The sequence below is a fragment of the Pelodiscus sinensis genome, chromosome 7 (genome assembly GCF_052426305.1).
Source record: "Pelodiscus sinensis isolate ZL-2025 chromosome 7, ASM5242630v1, whole genome shotgun sequence".
In the NCBI taxonomy this organism is placed as follows: Eukaryota; Metazoa; Chordata; order Testudines; family Trionychidae; genus Pelodiscus; species Pelodiscus sinensis.
Window position 1 is genome coordinate 64,609,344 of NC_143058.1, and position 16,783 is coordinate 64,626,126.

At 48.4% G+C, this 16,783-nt stretch overlaps 1 protein-coding gene across 2 annotated transcripts in view; it reads left to right on the forward strand.

The window, feature by feature from the left end:
• The first annotated feature begins 3,759 nt into the window (after positions 1-3,759).
• Positions 3,760-16,783, forward strand: part of ASB18 (ankyrin repeat and SOCS box containing 18) — a 38,410-nt gene continuing 25,386 nt past the window's right edge. Inside the window, exons 1-2 of one of the 2 annotated variants that reach the window (XM_075934046.2) lie at positions 3,760-4,251; positions 15,438-15,705. In XM_075934046.2, coding sequence (XP_075790161.2) covers positions 4,047-4,251; positions 15,438-15,705 — 473 coding nt within the window. In that variant the 5' untranslated portion in view covers positions 3,760-4,046. Of the gene's footprint in view, positions 4,252-11,383; positions 12,198-15,437; positions 15,706-16,783 lie in introns of those variants that run through there. The other variant, XM_075934045.2, reaches the window with a different exon arrangement.

The window sequence follows — 16,783 nt, forward strand, 5'->3', positions numbered from 1 at the left end:
GTTACCAATTACCATCTGGTTTCCAATCCACTTCCATTGCATTTTCTAGAGTCTCCCACCTTCTGGTATCCCTTAGTCACCAGTAAGAATCTGCTGTTGACATTCACCCTGCATGCTCCCAAGATCATGCATCTAATAAAGTGGGTTCCAGCCCACAAAAGCTTATGCCCGAATAAATTTGTTAATCTTTAAGGTGCCACAAGACTCCTCATTTTCCCCCCCAATATCATGGATAAACATTCCTAAGCTGTTATTTTATATTCACCACTCAATACAATTACCTGAGTTTATTTGGAAAATCGTAAACTGGATTTTTTAAAATCTTATTCTTAAATGTTTTGTGAAAGGCGGTAGAAACAAATACCAGACAGGCAGCATTTCTAAGGTGAACAATTTGGTAATTATCAGGTACAGAGGCTGCTTCCCCCTTGACAAATAGTTCACTAGTAGAAACAAAAGTTCAGCGGCAAAATGTCGAGAGCTGACAAAATGATCTATGGAACCAGGTGTGGTGCTCCACCCAAGGAATCTAGCACATTGCTCCCCAGAGTTCAGCACCCTGTAATTTAGAATGTGTCATCGCCCAGATACATTTTAGTTCAAATTCAGAAGCTGGTGCTCACAAGGAATAACCCCGTCCTTTGCATTATTCCTCGAGGCCCCATAGACGCGGGAAATGAAGGCAGGGAAACTCGAGAGGATCCCAAGAAACCAGATGGTTCCCTCATTGAGATGTGCTCAAAAAATGGTATGTCCACAATTATACAGGCAGAGTCCCCGCTACCTAATGCCGACAAGTGACATTCAAATGTATCCACAGGTGAGGAATAAATCAATCCCCTAGAAAAGCACACGTGTCAAAAGGCTGGGCACATTTATTGGCCTGCATCCCGGAAGGTAAGCAACTACCTGCATGACTTCCCGACAGCAGGGACCTGGATAATGGCCCCATATATATGCTATTTTGGGTGGGTTTGTCCCACAATTGATGGTCACTTTCTTCCCTGAAAAAGGGTGCACCTCACAATTCCCTTTCTCGTACCCAAATTCTTGAAATCGTCTTCCCATTAGCCTGGATCTAGATTGTTATCGATGCTTCGGACCCATGCACAAATGTCACCAGCATCTTCACCTCTATGGACTGGATTTTCCTGGTGTCAAAGTGCCAGAGCTCACCTCTCTGAGGGTATGTCTACACTACCACCCTAGTTCGAACTAGGGTGGTAGTGTAGACATACCCTGAGAAAGCTTTAGAGGAGCCTCTTCCTGCAGGGTGTCCTGAATTGGGCAGCTGAAGGCCTTTTGAATGATGCCCAAACATGGCAGATGGGCTATTTATTTGCTCCAAAGCCTTCCAGCCTCTCCCTCCCTGTCTCTTCACTTCAGCCTCACTCCACCTGCCCTTCGTATTCTCTTTCTTCCATCCTCTTTCTTCCTCCTCTCCCCACCCTGCAGCATCCTCTCGCCCTCTTTGCCTCTCAGGCCACGTCTACACTAGGGGATCATTTTGAATTTACTAAGTTCAACTTCTGGGCACCCGATTTTACAAATTCAAACTAGCGTGTCCTCACTACAGGGAAGCCTCGAAATTAGTCGGAGGCAGGCTCCGTTACCGTGGATGCGCTACCTCAGACTCAGAGCCCCAAGAAGCAGTCTGGGCAGCTGCGGTAGGCCTCCTGCAGAACAACGAATTCAAATGAGCGGCACTGGAGTGTTCACACTAACGTTATTTTGGAGGGACCTCATGTTACTCCTCATGGAAAGCAGGACTACAGAGTTTGAATTCCACAGCTGCTTACTCCGGAAGAACTATGCTTGGTCCTGCCGTGAGGGCTTGGTACTGTGAAAATTGACCTGGGAGTAGTAATTTCATACCAAGGTCCTAGCATACACCACGCTCAGATTAAAGAAGACGGCCCAAAAACAGCACTGGCTTCTCCGTTTATAGAATCACCGACTCATAGAACATGAGACCTGGAAGAGACCTCAAGAGGTCATTAAGTCCAGTCCCCTGCCCTCACGGCAGGATCAAGCACCGTCTAGATCATCCCTGACAGGTGTCTGTCCAACCTGCTCTTAAATATCTCCAGTGATGGAGATTCTACAACCTCCCTAGGCAACTTATTCCAGTGTTTAACTACCCTGACAGGTAGGAAGCTTTTCCTAATGTCCAACCTAAACCTTCCTCGTTTCAATTTGAGCCCATTGCTTCTCGTCCTATCCTCAGAGGCCAAGGAGAACAATTTTTCCCCCTTCTCTTTGTGACACCCTTTTAGATACTTGAAAACTGCTATAATCTCTCCTCTCAGCCTTCTCTTTTCAAAACTAAACAAGTCCAATTCTTTCAGTCTTTCCTCATTGCTCATGTTCTCTAGACTTTTCATCATTCTTGTTGTTCTTCTCTGGACCGTCTCCAATTTCTCTACCTCTTTCTTGAAACGTGGTGCCCAGAACTGGACACAATACTCCAACTGTCGCCTAATCAGCGCAGAGTAGAGCAGAAGAATGACTTCTTGTGTCCTGCTCACAACACTCTTGTTAATGCAGCCCAGAATCATGTTTGCTTTTCTTGCAACAGTGTCGCACTGTAGACTCATATTTAGCTTGTGGTCCACTATGCCCCCAGCTCCCTTTCTGCCGGACTCCTTCCTAGACAGTTGCTTCCCATTCTGTATGTGTGAAATGGATTGTTCCTTCCTAAGTGGAGTACTTAGATGGCAACCACTTCAGGGCAGGAACTGTTGGCTATTCTATAATTGTCCAGTGCCTATCACTGTAGGGCCCAGTCCTGCTGGGTCCCTAGCTACTGCCACAAGAAGCATAAATAAATACTAACACCTGAGATCTCATAGTATCCAAGATTGCTACCCCACGTTCCTATCAGCCCTTAAACTTACTGAGACATTCTGGGACAGGACCCTCTACACTTTGAAGGAAAGAACGGCCACACTGGGGCTCAGATCTGGATTTCTGGCTTCTTTCTTCTTCCTGTTCACAGCCTGCACAAGTAAGTGGGGGGGGTCTGCAGTGTTAGGGGGGGCTGATGTGGGGGAGCCTTCTGGATGGGTGGGCATGAGGCGGGATGTCCATTACTATGTAGATCTCGGCACAAAGTGGGGGTACATCTGATCTGAGTCTACCGTCCCAGAGACCCCTTCAGTCATGGGGCAAAAGCAGCTGCTACCACCATGGGTGGGGGAAGATTCCTGACTACATCTCCCAGTGGCCAGTCCCCACGCCACCTAGATTTTAGCCTGGGGACACAATTTAACCAGGAGGACTGCAGAATCTCTAACCAGCTCATCTCGCTAATGAAAACACCTGTCCGGCCACCCAAGCATTTCTTGATTCTGCCCTGATGCACAATACACAAGGTCTTGAATGCAGATCAAGCCCTCCGAAGTGGGATGCGTTGTGTTATGGGTTGCCTTCTTTCTGAGCACATCCTTCATTTGGTTGTCTGTCTTCGGATGGTTATCGTCTTTTCCGCAGACAAAGGCGGGACATTGTCAATGAAAACAAAGTTTGGGTGAAATGTGCACCAGTCTGCTGAGGCTGGCCCCTTGCGGACTAGAATTGATCTTTCAAGTCAGAGGAATATCAAAAGGATTCTCTCCTGCCGAGCAGAAGTTTTGAAACTCTGATCTCAGCAAACTTTTTAAGCTTTTCATAGAGGGTTTTTTGGGGCTTGGGGAGTGGGTTGGGGTTTTTTTTTCCCTGTGTGACAGTTCTGAATGAAACAGCTGTTCCTCGGAAAGTTCGCTGGGAGGGCCTGTCATGGTTTTTCCCCTACCACACTTATTGCACACACACAAAGTTAAAAAGTCTCCTTCACCTTGTGAACGATAGTTTATTGTGTGCGACTCTTTTCAGTGGCTCCCTTACATCTGGCTCCTTCTCCCCTTGTAAATCCCAACGGGTGTAATACTAGCTGAGCGCGGCCTTTTTATAGCAAAAGCACACACGCGTCTCATTTACCACCAGCTGACTTTGGACGCTGTATTAAAAATAATAGAACGTGCTTTCCCAAGGGCAAAGAATTGAAAATGTCCAGCGCTGACTGTATTCCTGATCACCCCGCCAGCTCCGGCTTGGTGAAGAGATTAAAGTCTGCCCTGGAAGTCGGGGATGAGAACACGGTGCTGGATTTGATCTGTACGGAGCTTAAGCACGTGAACGCCACCATAGAACTATCAAATGATGACTGGATGAAGGAGCCAGACGCCCCGCTGCACCCTTTAGTGCTAGTAGGTAATGGCAACATTTTTTTTAAATGGTAAAAACAGATCCTTAAATTATCGTGGGTGTTTTAATTCTGTAATGAACCAGCATTCATGAGAGGGAAGAAACTGACCAATGAAATGTTGTTTACTTGAAAATTAGATATAGTCCAAGGGCTTGTCTTCATGACACGGAAGATCGCCACTGCCGCGATCAATCTCTCGGAGTTTGATTTAGCGAGTCTAGTTAAGACTCGCTAAATCAAACTGTGGGGGTGCCCTGCCGGCGGCCGGTTCTCCTGCTCTTGCAAGGAATAAGGGAAGCCAATGAGAGCATTTGCTTCCGTCTGTCTCCTGCTGTGAGGATGCCCCCAAGCTTGGCTTAAGATAAGCCAACTCCAGTTACGTATTTTACATAGCCAGAGCTGTGTACCTCTAGCAGAGTTGCCGGGTCTAGTGCAGACCTGGCCTAACAGGCACGGGTTTTCCATGCTATGCGCTTGCACGTTAGGCTTGCTCCAAACTTGATGATTATCACGCTTGTTTCTCCTCTTTCCTGTATTCCAGCCTGTACTCAGTGCTGGCCGTGTTTAAAACAATTGAATACATTATTCTAGCAGACAGGCCTCCGTAAGTGCAGCAATCAGGTCAGGATCAAAGATCAATTTGATCTCCATGGTGAAGAGCGTTTCTCAACCCTACCTTGCATTAGAACAATTTCCAGGCAGGCGACATTCATAAATTGAACTCTGTTGGAGTCTGCCTTTCTCTATAAATTAGGGTTTGGACGAAAGCCCGTCTAACAGAGCTAAGCACTCCATCCCCTCCCTAACTGGACTAATCACAGGAATCTTTCCTATCCTAGCACTCAGGCCTCTAATTGCCAGGTTACTGAGGTGTGCTGGCTTCCCTGTCTGCCTGGTGTGCACGGGTCACTGTCACCTCCCAAGCACTCACTCGTGGCTGCGTGTGGCACTGCTGGGGCCTGCCTCAGTTTCCCCTGTGACAAAGTAAGAATTAGGTCCCTTTAATTTAGGTCTCTCTCGGTAGCTCGGCAGCTTCTTGGGCGCTTCGTCTCAGCTTCCTCTAGCAGCTGCTGCTGCTACTGTAAGCCCCAGGCTTCTTGGCTGCCAGGGTAGCTCCTGAATCTCTCTTGGAGAGTCCGAGACTCACCCGGCCTCCCTACCTGGACACCTTTGCAGTCCCGTCTGTTGGTTCAGTCTCCGGCTCCGGCTTGCCTGGTGCCTTCCGTAGCATCCCTGCCTTAGCTTGCAGCTTCCCTTTTATAGCCAGCTAAGTACCAGCCACTTCCCCTTTACCTGCGGTGGGCAGGCTTTTTGGTTTCTAGGCCTCTGGCCTTAAAGGGCAAGCCACGATCATGCCATCTCTCAGTGGCTGCGTCTAGACTGAAGAGCTTTTCCAGGTATCCAAGGAACGCATCTGCTTTTTCGGAACAGTTTCTGGAAAAGCGGACGTGTTCTTTCGGCCTCCCTGTATTCCCCTCGGTGAGAGGAAGAAGGAATGTTCCAAAAAAGGAGTTCTTTCCAAAATTTGGCCCTGTGTAGACAGGCCAAATTTCGGAAAAGCCTCTTTCGGGAAAAAAGCAGAGAAGAATATGCAAATTGTGGTTCGCAATTTATGTATCTTTTTCCAACTTTTCTTGGCAGTCTAGACCAGCGGTCCCCAACCTTTTGGGGCTGCCAGGTGCCTGGGGGCGGCACCGCACATGCGCCACGCGCCCGGAATGGGGGCCGCACATGCGCTGGGGCCCAGGGCACAAGAATGGCTGGGGCCAGCCCTGGTCACTAGGTGGCACATATAAATGCCCCAGAGGGCACCATGGCACCCACAGGCACCGCATTGGGGACCACTGGTCTAGACATAGCCAGAGTGTGCCAAAATGCTCCCAAATCACAAGATAGAAGATAGAAGAGAATCAGTCTCAAGAACAATGTGCTTATGTAAGCCACACACGTAGACTTAGACTTGAGTCAGGCAAATAATTCATAACGAAGGATTTATTGGACAAACTTTGCCTTTTTCTCCATTGCAGTTGTCTCTCATTAATTTAGTCTGTACAGCGTGAGGAGACAATCAACTGCAAGAACTCAATGTGTAATTACAGGTTGAACCTCTCCAGTCCGGCACGCTCGGGACCTGACTGGTTCCGAGCCAGAGAATTTGCCGGACCACGGGAGGTCAATATTGTCTAGCAGCATCACCAACACTTCCACTGCTCACTGGGCTCTTAGAAGACATTTAGGGGTAAATTTGAGCTAAATAACAGCTCAGAACACTGAGAGCCAGGACTGGTGGCTGTGAACAAACTTTATGGGACCCCGGGAAACTTGGCCACACCCATGATAAGCAGACACCCAGTGAACTAAAATCATGCCGGATTGCGGATGTCGCCGGATCAAAGAGTGCTGGACTAGAGAGGTTCAACCTGCCTGAGCTGTTGTAACGGGACATCTAAGTCACATGAGTAATTTCCACAGGTAAATAACTCTCGCGGTAATTATAAACATATCCGCTCTCTTGCAATAAAGCAAACTGTCTCTGGGAATGAGAAAAGGGCCTTCGGGGGAAAGATGCCATGCTTTGTAACAAGATACATGCATCCTCCCTCTGTGTGCTCACCGCCTGAGAATGCAGTGCTGACAGAAGAATGGGTCTCTTCCTCCTTCCTCGGGGTGAGCTGTCTAGGACAGAGCAGTTTGAGAGGAAAATGAAGCGAGGAAGCAGACCCTAAAAAGTGCATCCTTACCGGGGTGGTTCGAGCAGACGTGATTCCCTGAAAGAGCAGGGGAAAGGGAAGCCTCGGTCAACCCGCTTTTAGCAAAGCATGCTGGGAAGAGAAGTCTTGGAGCCTATCAAATGCGGGATCTTCTACTGCAACTTTCGTGCTGGTAACAATAGCTCAGGATGGACGTCCCTGGTCCGGCGCCCTCGGGATCTGACCAGTCGTGGATGAGGGATTTTGCTGGAGCAGGGGAGGTCATTTCTGGCCCCCTGCCCTGGGCCAGCTGCCGACCTCCTCTCTGGCTTCCTTCCCCCAGCCCCGCTGCCAGCACCACTGACCTGGCACCACCAGGCTTCCTAGCCCCACTGTGGTGCACCGGGCTCCTGGGCCCACCAGGCAGCCCTGCTGCCACACACTGGACACCCTGCCCCACTGGTCAGCCCCACAACCATGCAACGGGCTCCCTGCCCCATTGGTCAGCCTGACAGCCATGCAACAGGCACCCTGCCCCAATGGTCAGCCCCATGGCCATGCAACAGGCTCCCTGTCCCACTGGTCAGCCCCACGGCCATGCAACAGGCACCCTGCCCCACTGGTCAGTCCCACAGCCATGCAACAGGCACCCTGCCCCACTGGTCAGCCCCACAGCCATGTAACAGGCTCCCTGCCCCACTGGTCAGCCCCACAGCCATGTAACAGGCTCCCTGCCCCACTGGTCAGCCCCACAGCCATGCAACGATCACCCTGCCCACTGGTCAGCCCCACGGCCATGCAACAGGCACCTTGCCCCACTGCTCAGCCCCACAACCATGCAACAGGCTACCTGCCCCACTGGTCAGCCCCACAGCCATGCAACAATCATCCTGCCCCACTGGTCAGCCCCACAGCCATGCAACAGGCTCCCTACCCCACTGGTCAGCCCCGCAACCATGCAACAGGCACCCTGCCCCACTGGTCAGCCCCGCAGCCATGCAACAGGCTCCCTGCACCACTGGTCAGCCCGACAGACATGCCACAGGCACCCTGCCCTTCTGGGCAGTCCCACAGCTGCACTCTGGGCTCCAGCAGCCTGACGCCCTGCCAGCCATCCATCAGGATTCCCTGCTCTGACTTCCCCGGTCCTGCCGGACCAGGGATGTTGCCGGAGCAGAGAGTCCCAGTGGAGAGATGTTCAGCCCGTACTAATGGAGGAAGTCCGTGTCTGATAAGAACACTGGCACATACGCTCTGGGGAGATTCTTCTGCTTGAAGCATTTTCATTGTATGGCAATAAAGCTCAGATTCATGGCTTCATGGCCCACGTGATGAATATTTTCCAATATTTGCTCCATTTCTCGTTTCCACAAAAACTCCTGCTGCTCTTGCACCTGCTTAATACTTTCACAGACCTCAAGCATCAGAGCTAAGATAAGGAGTCGAAAAACCCCAACATGCCTATGTAAAAATCTTCTGATTGCTAAGCCAATCCTGCGATTGTGAGTCCTCGGGAGGGACAAAATTGGAGGCTCTCATTTGAAGCCTCTACAATGTTATAAACTAACGAAGCTGTGATGAGGTGGCTTCAGGGTAATAAATTAGTAAACATGCTCTCAATTTACTCTTTTTAGTGTTGCATATGGTGCTCTTTCACATGACAATAATGAGTTTTCCTTAATAACGTGAAATCAGCTCAGACACTTTGAGTCATTATTAATAGACACACTTGATCTGAAGACGTAAAATTGCTTAATGTTTTGTTAAATGAGGTGTACTCTACAAATATTCATATTCAGAAAGCAGGATAAGATACTACAGCATATTAAAGATTAATGATTGTAAATTCCGTTGCTAATGGAGCAGGCACGTTTGGGTACGATACCTTTATGGGCCCAATCCTGCAAATGCAGCCATGAGTTATCTTAATGGATTTACTCCTATCTGTAGCAGAGTTACTTGCATAATTATTGTCAAGATCAGAACCTAACATGAAGCCCTGTTTGCTAGTCTGCAAAATAATAAAGTGAAACTTAAGCCAAGGACTTTCTCTAGGGGCATGTCTAGACTGCATCCCTCTGTCGGCAGAGGGATGCAGATTAGGCAGGTCGACATTGCAAATGAAGCGGGGATTTAAATATCCCGTGCTTAATTTGCATTAAAATGGCCGCCATTTTTGCCGACTCCGCACTTTGTCAGCAAAAAGTGGCAGTCTAGCGGGGGATCTGTTGAGAAAGAAAGCCTTTTTTGACAGATCCTGTAAACCTCCTTGCAGGAGGCATAAGGGATCTGTCGAAAAAGGCTTTCTTTCTCAACAGATCCCCCTCTAGACAGCCACATTTTGCCGACAAAGTGCTCAGTCAGCAAAACACGGTGGCCATTTTTATGCAAATTAGGCGCCGGATATTTAAATCTCTGCCTCATTTGCAATGTCGACCTGCCTAATCTGCATCCATCTGCCGACAGAGGGATGCAGTCTAGACATACCCTTGAGGACTAAAAGGAAGAATGACAAAAACATTGAAACTAGGAAGATTTTGGGACAAATCATGGTGCGATAAGGAAGCATTTTACTCACAACTAGTGACATTGATTTGAAAGGAATGAGACAGAACTAATTTATTTCAATTGGGCAACATGTTTTACTCATTTTTTTTAATGGAAAAGGGCATTTGGGAGGGCCCAATCATGTTTGCCAAATTTGTGTCGAATTCAAAGAATAGGTTCAGTTGGGGGGAAAAATCAGAAGAGTCAACATGTTTCTTTTTCACATTTTTGTTTTGGTGTCGATTTTTACTTTGAAATGGCATTTTGATGTCAATTTTGACCAATTAAAAAAAACCCACAAACACACAGAAAAAAGATGAAAAACACCCAAAATGGCCAAATCCAAATGGAAACCTTGAATAATGTTTTGGTCCATTCAAAACAAAACAATTTAATTTGATCAAAAAGAATTGTTTCAGTGGAATCAAACCAGTGTTTTGGGCAGAGTTTTGGGTATTTTTCAGCTTATCCCGCAAAGACTGAAAATGCATTATTCGCTCAGCTCTGCCCATCCTCATCAACTAATCAGAAACTGATCTCCTATGAACATCCGTTCCTGCTCTCCATACTAATAGACTGATGCAGAAAAGAGCATCAAAATCATAATATTTAAAGGCAGCCAAAAGAACACAGCTTTATCCAGGGTTGTGGAGTGATCCTGCATCATCACTAATCTAATTCCTGACCAAGTCATAACAAAAATGAATTTTCCCATGCCAAAAGAGCAAAAGATATGTGTCAGTCTTGAGTATTTATTTTTTGTTAAGAAAAACAACACAGAAAGAACGAAGTCCCAGGTGTCTCTAGACTACAAGGATTTTTTCGAAAAAAGTGGCCTTGTTTCGAAAAATCTTTACCTGCATCCAGACTGCTGCCATGTTCTTTCGAAAGTAAATCAAAAGAACGTGGCAGTTTTTTTGACCATGGAAGAGGAAGAATGCCTTTTTTCAAAAGTGCTCTTTCGAAAAAAGGCGCTATGTAAGGCAAACTGTGCTTTTTCGAAAGAGAGCGTCCAGGCTGCCTGGGTTTTCTCTTTCAAAAAAGTGGCTTGCTTTTTTGAAAGTACTGATTGTAGTCTAGACACTCTTTTTTGAAAGAGGCTTTTTCGAAAGTATCTTTGGAAAAAGCCTCTTTAGAAAAAGGCGTGTAGTCTAGCCGTAGTCCATGTTGCAGGAAGGAAGAGAATCTTGTACTTTTAACAATGAAGTTCATGGCATGTCAACAGCCACATTCCCTATAAGCTGAGAGTGTGGTCAGTTGCCAGGAGAGATTCAGGTGCTACCCAGCTGATTAGTAGAGCACCCAAACCCACCAGCATGTGTTTCTACTAGTGGTACACATCTGCACGCACCTTGGTGCACATAAAAAATTATTCTGCACATTGGTCTACATCTCATTTAAGTTCCACTGAGCATGTATTGGTGGTAATCTATTGGGGAAGCAGTGTGGCCTAGCATGCAGGGTGCTGAATTGAGATACTTAGAAGACACTGTTCTGTGCCCGGCGTCTGTAGAACAGCATAATTACTTGATGTGAAACCCAGTCACCGCTAATGGCTCTTTTGTGCTCAGAAGCATACGAGAGTAGATAGCACTGGAAATATGGATCATCATCTCAAAAAAATCAGACTCCTAGATAACCCACTGTCGTTTTACACAGACTCCAGAGGACTACAAGGGTGGGTCTAGACTACAGGTTTTTTTTGAAAAAAGTAGACTTTTTTCGAAAAAACTTCACCTGCATCTAGACTGCAGCCCCTTTCTTTTGAAAGTAAATCGAAAGAACGTGGCAGTTTTTTCGATTGCGGTCAACCTCATTTTACAAGGAATGATGCCTTTTTTTCGAACGTGATCTTTCGAAAAAAGGCGCTATTGCATGCAAACTGTGCTTTTTCGGAAGAGAGCATCTCGACTCTCTTTCAAAAAAGCTGCTCGCTTTGTCGGTAAATCTGCTTGTAGTCTAGATGCTCTCTTTCAAAAGAGGCTTTTTCGAACGTATCTTTCAGAAAAACCTCTTTCGAAAGAGGCTTGTAGCCTAGACATACTGCAAGTGATGTCAATTCATACAGCCAGGAAAAAAGAGACGTTAAAGGCCTGTGGGGATGGGGGTGGGATTCTTTTAGTATGGGAACATTTTCCTGCCAGACTACGCCGGTCTCTTTCTCTGCCAACCTGCTGTCTGGAATTAAAAGTGGGCATTTAATCACAGAGGTGCTGACACAAACCCGCACTGTGAACATTTGACCTTCGCTACCTCCTTGTGATTACATACATACATATGTATGTATATAGAACTAGGCATATGACCATTGCTGTATCAAGTAACCTTTATCATCTGACCCGCCTGGAGTTATAAATACCACAACAATAGAGCCCTCAATTACAATTGGACAATGGTGCCGGGACAATGGAAATAACTAGCTATAAAAGACCATCGCTCCTTGCAGCGAGGTCTTGCACGAAAATAAGCTGCCATGGATGAGCTGCCAGGACCTGTCACGGAGAAGCTTCAGATCCTACCCAGAGTGGAATCAGACACCCCACTAATGGCTCACGCTCCGGCAGAGAAGTACTACACAGCCCTAGTCACGGGAGACCTGCGAAACCTCCAGGTCGTGACTGATAGATACTACGAAGACGTCAATGTGATTTTTGAGATCAGCCAAAACGAGCTGGAATGGCAGGTGAAAAGCCAGGCGTCCTATGGACTGTCAGGTACTCTCGTGGCTTCAAAAGCCAGCGGGCACTGACTAACACCGACCGAGAGCAAGGTGCCCTGTGTGCAGAGGCAATTTGTGACCCTCTGGTTTTGAAGGCGCTTGCTAATAGGTTTCAGAGGGGTCTGATTTCTTCCGAGACGGATGATACCGTCTGCTCAGTGGATGCAGGGCGTGTGCTAAATGTTTGCAGTCTCACACTGTTTGCAAGTGCTCTAGACAGGGCCTGGTGCTGCAAAGTCTAACAACTCTAAGCTAAAATGCTTGGTGATTTAGGAGCCGGACGGGTTTTTAAGAGTGCACTTGGGGAGGGGGCGTTGGATCATCGTAGCCAAGGTGCTCGTACCAAAGAGAGTCCCAGATCGTGTTGCTCACAAGCAGCATTGCAGGCGAGGCAGGAGGATAAAGGGGCGCAGAGCCAATCTGCAGCAGGGGGCGCTTGGCAGAGGGTACCTGGGGTGTCTGAGGTCACATTGACATCGGGCACACAGAGGGCAGAGCAACCGGCACATTTCTGAGGGCTGGCTTCACCCAGGAATGCGGAGGCCGGGAAGCCAGTCACCTGAAAGGAATGCACACATCTCGTCCTTTGCAAATCCCAACTCCAGCGCTGCCAGGGCAGTTGTCCGGGGCAGGGCCACAAGGTGTTACATTCCCACTCGGCTCCGTTGCTTCAGGCCCAGTGTGTGTCCAGCCAGCGCCGGCTGGCCCCCTGGATGAACAGAAAGCCACCCGGGGACCAGCTACCGCTTCCAACAGGTTCCAAATCGGTATTGGATGCAGGTGGGTAATTAATGAGCTGTCTTTGAAAACTTCTCAGCGGGGGCTCCGGGGAAGAAGTTAAGTTGGTGAATAAGGGACCTTCTGCAGCTCATTACAGGCACAATATCGATTCTTCCATCATTATAAGACGGTATTCCCGCCATGTTAAATCCGGCCCATTGATGTGCATTCACTGGGGAATTTTTTTTTCCCCGATAGCCACCGCTGCTCAGAGTGGCTAACAACCTTCCACGGGCCTTTTTGAAAGCCCCCTCTGTTTTCAGAGCACGGAAAAAATGTACAGCATACCGCTCGGTTTTATTCAGCAAAAAGGCAGTGGCTCCACACACAGAGAACTTAAAAGGCGGAGGAGAAATAAACTAGAATCGTGTTGCATGAGGAGCCAGGAGTCCTTCCCCCAGAGCAATGTGCATAAAAGAGCTGTGAACGCTCAGGCATTTTTCGCAGGCCAAAACTTTCTCATCTTCCTTTTCCTGGGCACTGTGAGCCAGGCAGGAGAGAGAACCGGCGGGTGCCATGTCTCTTTGTTTTGCTTCGTATTTTAATTGCTCAGGTCAAGTCAACCTCAACACGGTTGGGTTGACAAGAGTTGTCTTACGCTGGCTATGTCTACGCTTCTGGGTTTTTTCCAGGAAAAGGTACGCAAATTGCAATTTGCATACCTTTTGCCGATTCTTTTTTCAGAAGAGGCTTTTGCGACATTTGGCCCATCTACACTGGACCAAAAGTGGGAAAAACCTCCCCTTATTCCTCATATAGGGCTCATCTAGAGTACGCGGACGATTTGAAACAGGATATGCAAATTCCGCGGGAATTTGCATATCTTCTTCCGATCTCACTTTCGAAAGCGGAAGGTATACACAGCTTTTTGAAAAAGGGGGGGGGTGCTGAAAAAATGTGTCTTGACTACTTTCACTTTCGAAAGCTCCCCTTTCGAAAGCGAGATCGGAAAAAGATATGCAAATTCCAGCAGAATCCTCTTTTGAATCTTCTCCGTAGTCTAGATGAGCCCAAAATGAGGCATACAGGGCTTCTGAAAGAGTGCATCTACACTTCCAAAAAAAATTTTGGAAGAGCATACACGTTCCCTGGATGCGGCGGAGTGTAGACACAGGCCTCACTGTGAAAGGGCCCTCACTTAAATTTGGCTCCTATTACTGCAATTTCCTTCTCTATGCTTATCTCTTTACACCACATCCCCGAGTGGCGCAGAGTCACTGTCTACGTACGCAGGTGGACACGGCATCATTCTAGACACGGGAGTTGCTTACGCCAACTTTGGCTTCCTTTCAGGAGTCACACCACACTGTCCAGCACGGTTGGTACTATTGATAAGAACTCTCTGGGGAGGAAGCAGGAGCTAAGTGTGAACACACAAGTGATTTTATAACTGCGGCAGCTGCATGCCGCCATAAGTTAGGGTGAAAATATTTTGTAGTGAGAAGTGGCCTTTCTACAGCTGCAAAGTATAATAGTTACAGGAGAGCAGTTTGCAAAGATCTAAAAGGGTGTCACAAGGAGGAGGGAGAAAAAATTGTTCTCCTTGGCCTCTGAGGACAGGACAAGAAGCAACGGGCTTAAATTGCAGCAAGAGAGGGTTAGGTTGGACATTAGGAAAAACTTCCTACCTGTCAGGGTGGTAAAACACTGGAATAAATTGCCCAGGGAGATTGAGGAATTTCCATCACTGGAGATATGGAAGGGCAGGTTGGACAGACACCTGTCAGGGATGGTCTTGTTCAGGGTTTCCCAACCTATGACTCGAGACCCAAATATGGGTCGCCATTACATTTCAAAAGGGTCGTCAGGTCGATGTCTCCCCAGGTGGCTCTTAAGGAGCCATTCACACATGTTTTTTTAATTGCCCTGGGTCACCAAGTCTTCCTGAATTCTCAAAATGGGTTCCCATCTGGAAAAGGTTGGGAACCGCTGGTCTAGATGGTGCTTGGTCCTGCCGGGAGGGCAGGGGACTGGTCTTGATGACCTCTCGAGGTCCCTTCCTGTTTTATGACACTGTATAAAATAACAGGCCACTCCACCTTGAATGATCCCTTAGCATAAGTAGTTAGCACATATTTAAGCCACTCAACCCTGTATTTAGTGTAGAGAACCTGTCCCAGACATGAGAACGAGTTCTGAGTAGCTCAAAAACTGGTCCGCTCACCAACAGAAGTTAGTCCAATAAAAAGTATCACCCGCCCTCCTACACCTTGTCTGTCTGGTGCAGAAGGGAAAGTCTCTGACATCTGTGTCTGTTACTGACCCCACTGTAATGATCACAGGAAGGGAGGCCCGGCTACCCCTTTGCAGATTGGAAATGGAGACACTTAAAAATTAAGGGACATGCCCAAAGCCACACAGGAAGACTGTGGCAGAACATGGCTCTCAGGAACCCCTGCCCTGTGCCCTTCCCATCAGTCCATCCTTCTCATGTTCTTCTCTCTCTGCCCGCCAGGCCTGTGGTCCCTAGAGTACAAGAGGGAACTGACCACCCCACTGTGCATCACTGCCAGACACGGCCACGCTGCTTGCCTCCGTCACCTGCTGTTCTGGCGGGCAGACCCCAACGTGGCTCCAGGAGGCCGGAGCGCTCTGCACGAGGCCTGTGAGGGGGGCCACACAGACTGCGTGGAGCTCCTCCTGGAGCACAAAGCCAACCCCAACCTCCTGAGCGACGATGGCTTGGCCCCACTGCACCTGTGCACCAACCAGAACACGTTGGGGTAAGAAGGGGCTGGGCCCGGCTGCCTGCACCCTCCCGCCACCTCCTCCCCTGCTATTAACCTCCACCAGAGTTCCCTGGAAGCTGAGCGCTTGGGCGGCCACCCAGGAAACTCAAGGGCCACCCAGCTGATCAGCAGAGCGCCCTTAGTTGGCAGCATGTGTTTCTATTGGTAGTGCACATTCCTTGGTGCACATAACAAAAATTATTCCACACATGGGTGGCAAAAAACAGCAGGGACGTTGAGCACCACCCCCTTGCAACTACAGCATTCATTTAGCCTCCACCAGGCCGTCAATTCTTCTCTCCATGGGCCTGGTCCAGTGCCCCTAGGAGCCTGCACAAAGACTCCTCTAGCCCCGATGGCAGCTTCGAGGCATCCTGCCCCAAGCAACGTGCCATTCCCTGAGTTGCAAAGTGACAATGCATGGAGGTGCAGGGCAATTCAGGTTGAGAGAAGGCAGATAAAATCGACTGCTCCTTACACACTAGCTGGACACCCTGGGTCTAGTCAGCACCTTCTCTCCTGGTTCTCTTAACAACAGGAATTCGGTTTTACTACGTGATAGCCCCCAGGGCCACTCCACACGCCCCCGGCCCCCCAGTCGGTTCGGTTTAGGAACAGGCTATATTATTGAGCACAGGTCTAGTTCTGCATGGGTTCACAGGTCTAGTTCTGCAAGTCAAATATTGTGACTTGGGGGGTAGGGCTCAGAGGGGTGGCCATGTTAGTCTGTAACTTTAAAAACCATGAGGAGTCCTGTGGCACCTATCACCTGGTCGACACGAGGGTGTTATTTCAAATTTAACAAGCGGTGCATCCACACAACCAAGCCTGTTCTTTCGAAATAACAGGCCACTTATTTCAAAATCGGTACTCCTGCTTTCCTGGGGGAAAAATATAAGAACATAAGAATGGCCGTACTGGGTCAGACCAAAGGTCCATCTAGCCCAGTAGCCTGTCTGTCAATAGTGGCCAGCACCAGGTGCCCCAGAGGGGTGGACCGAAGACAATGATCAAGCGATTTGTCTCCTGCCATCCTTCTCCAGCCTCTGACCAACAGAGGCCAGGGACACCA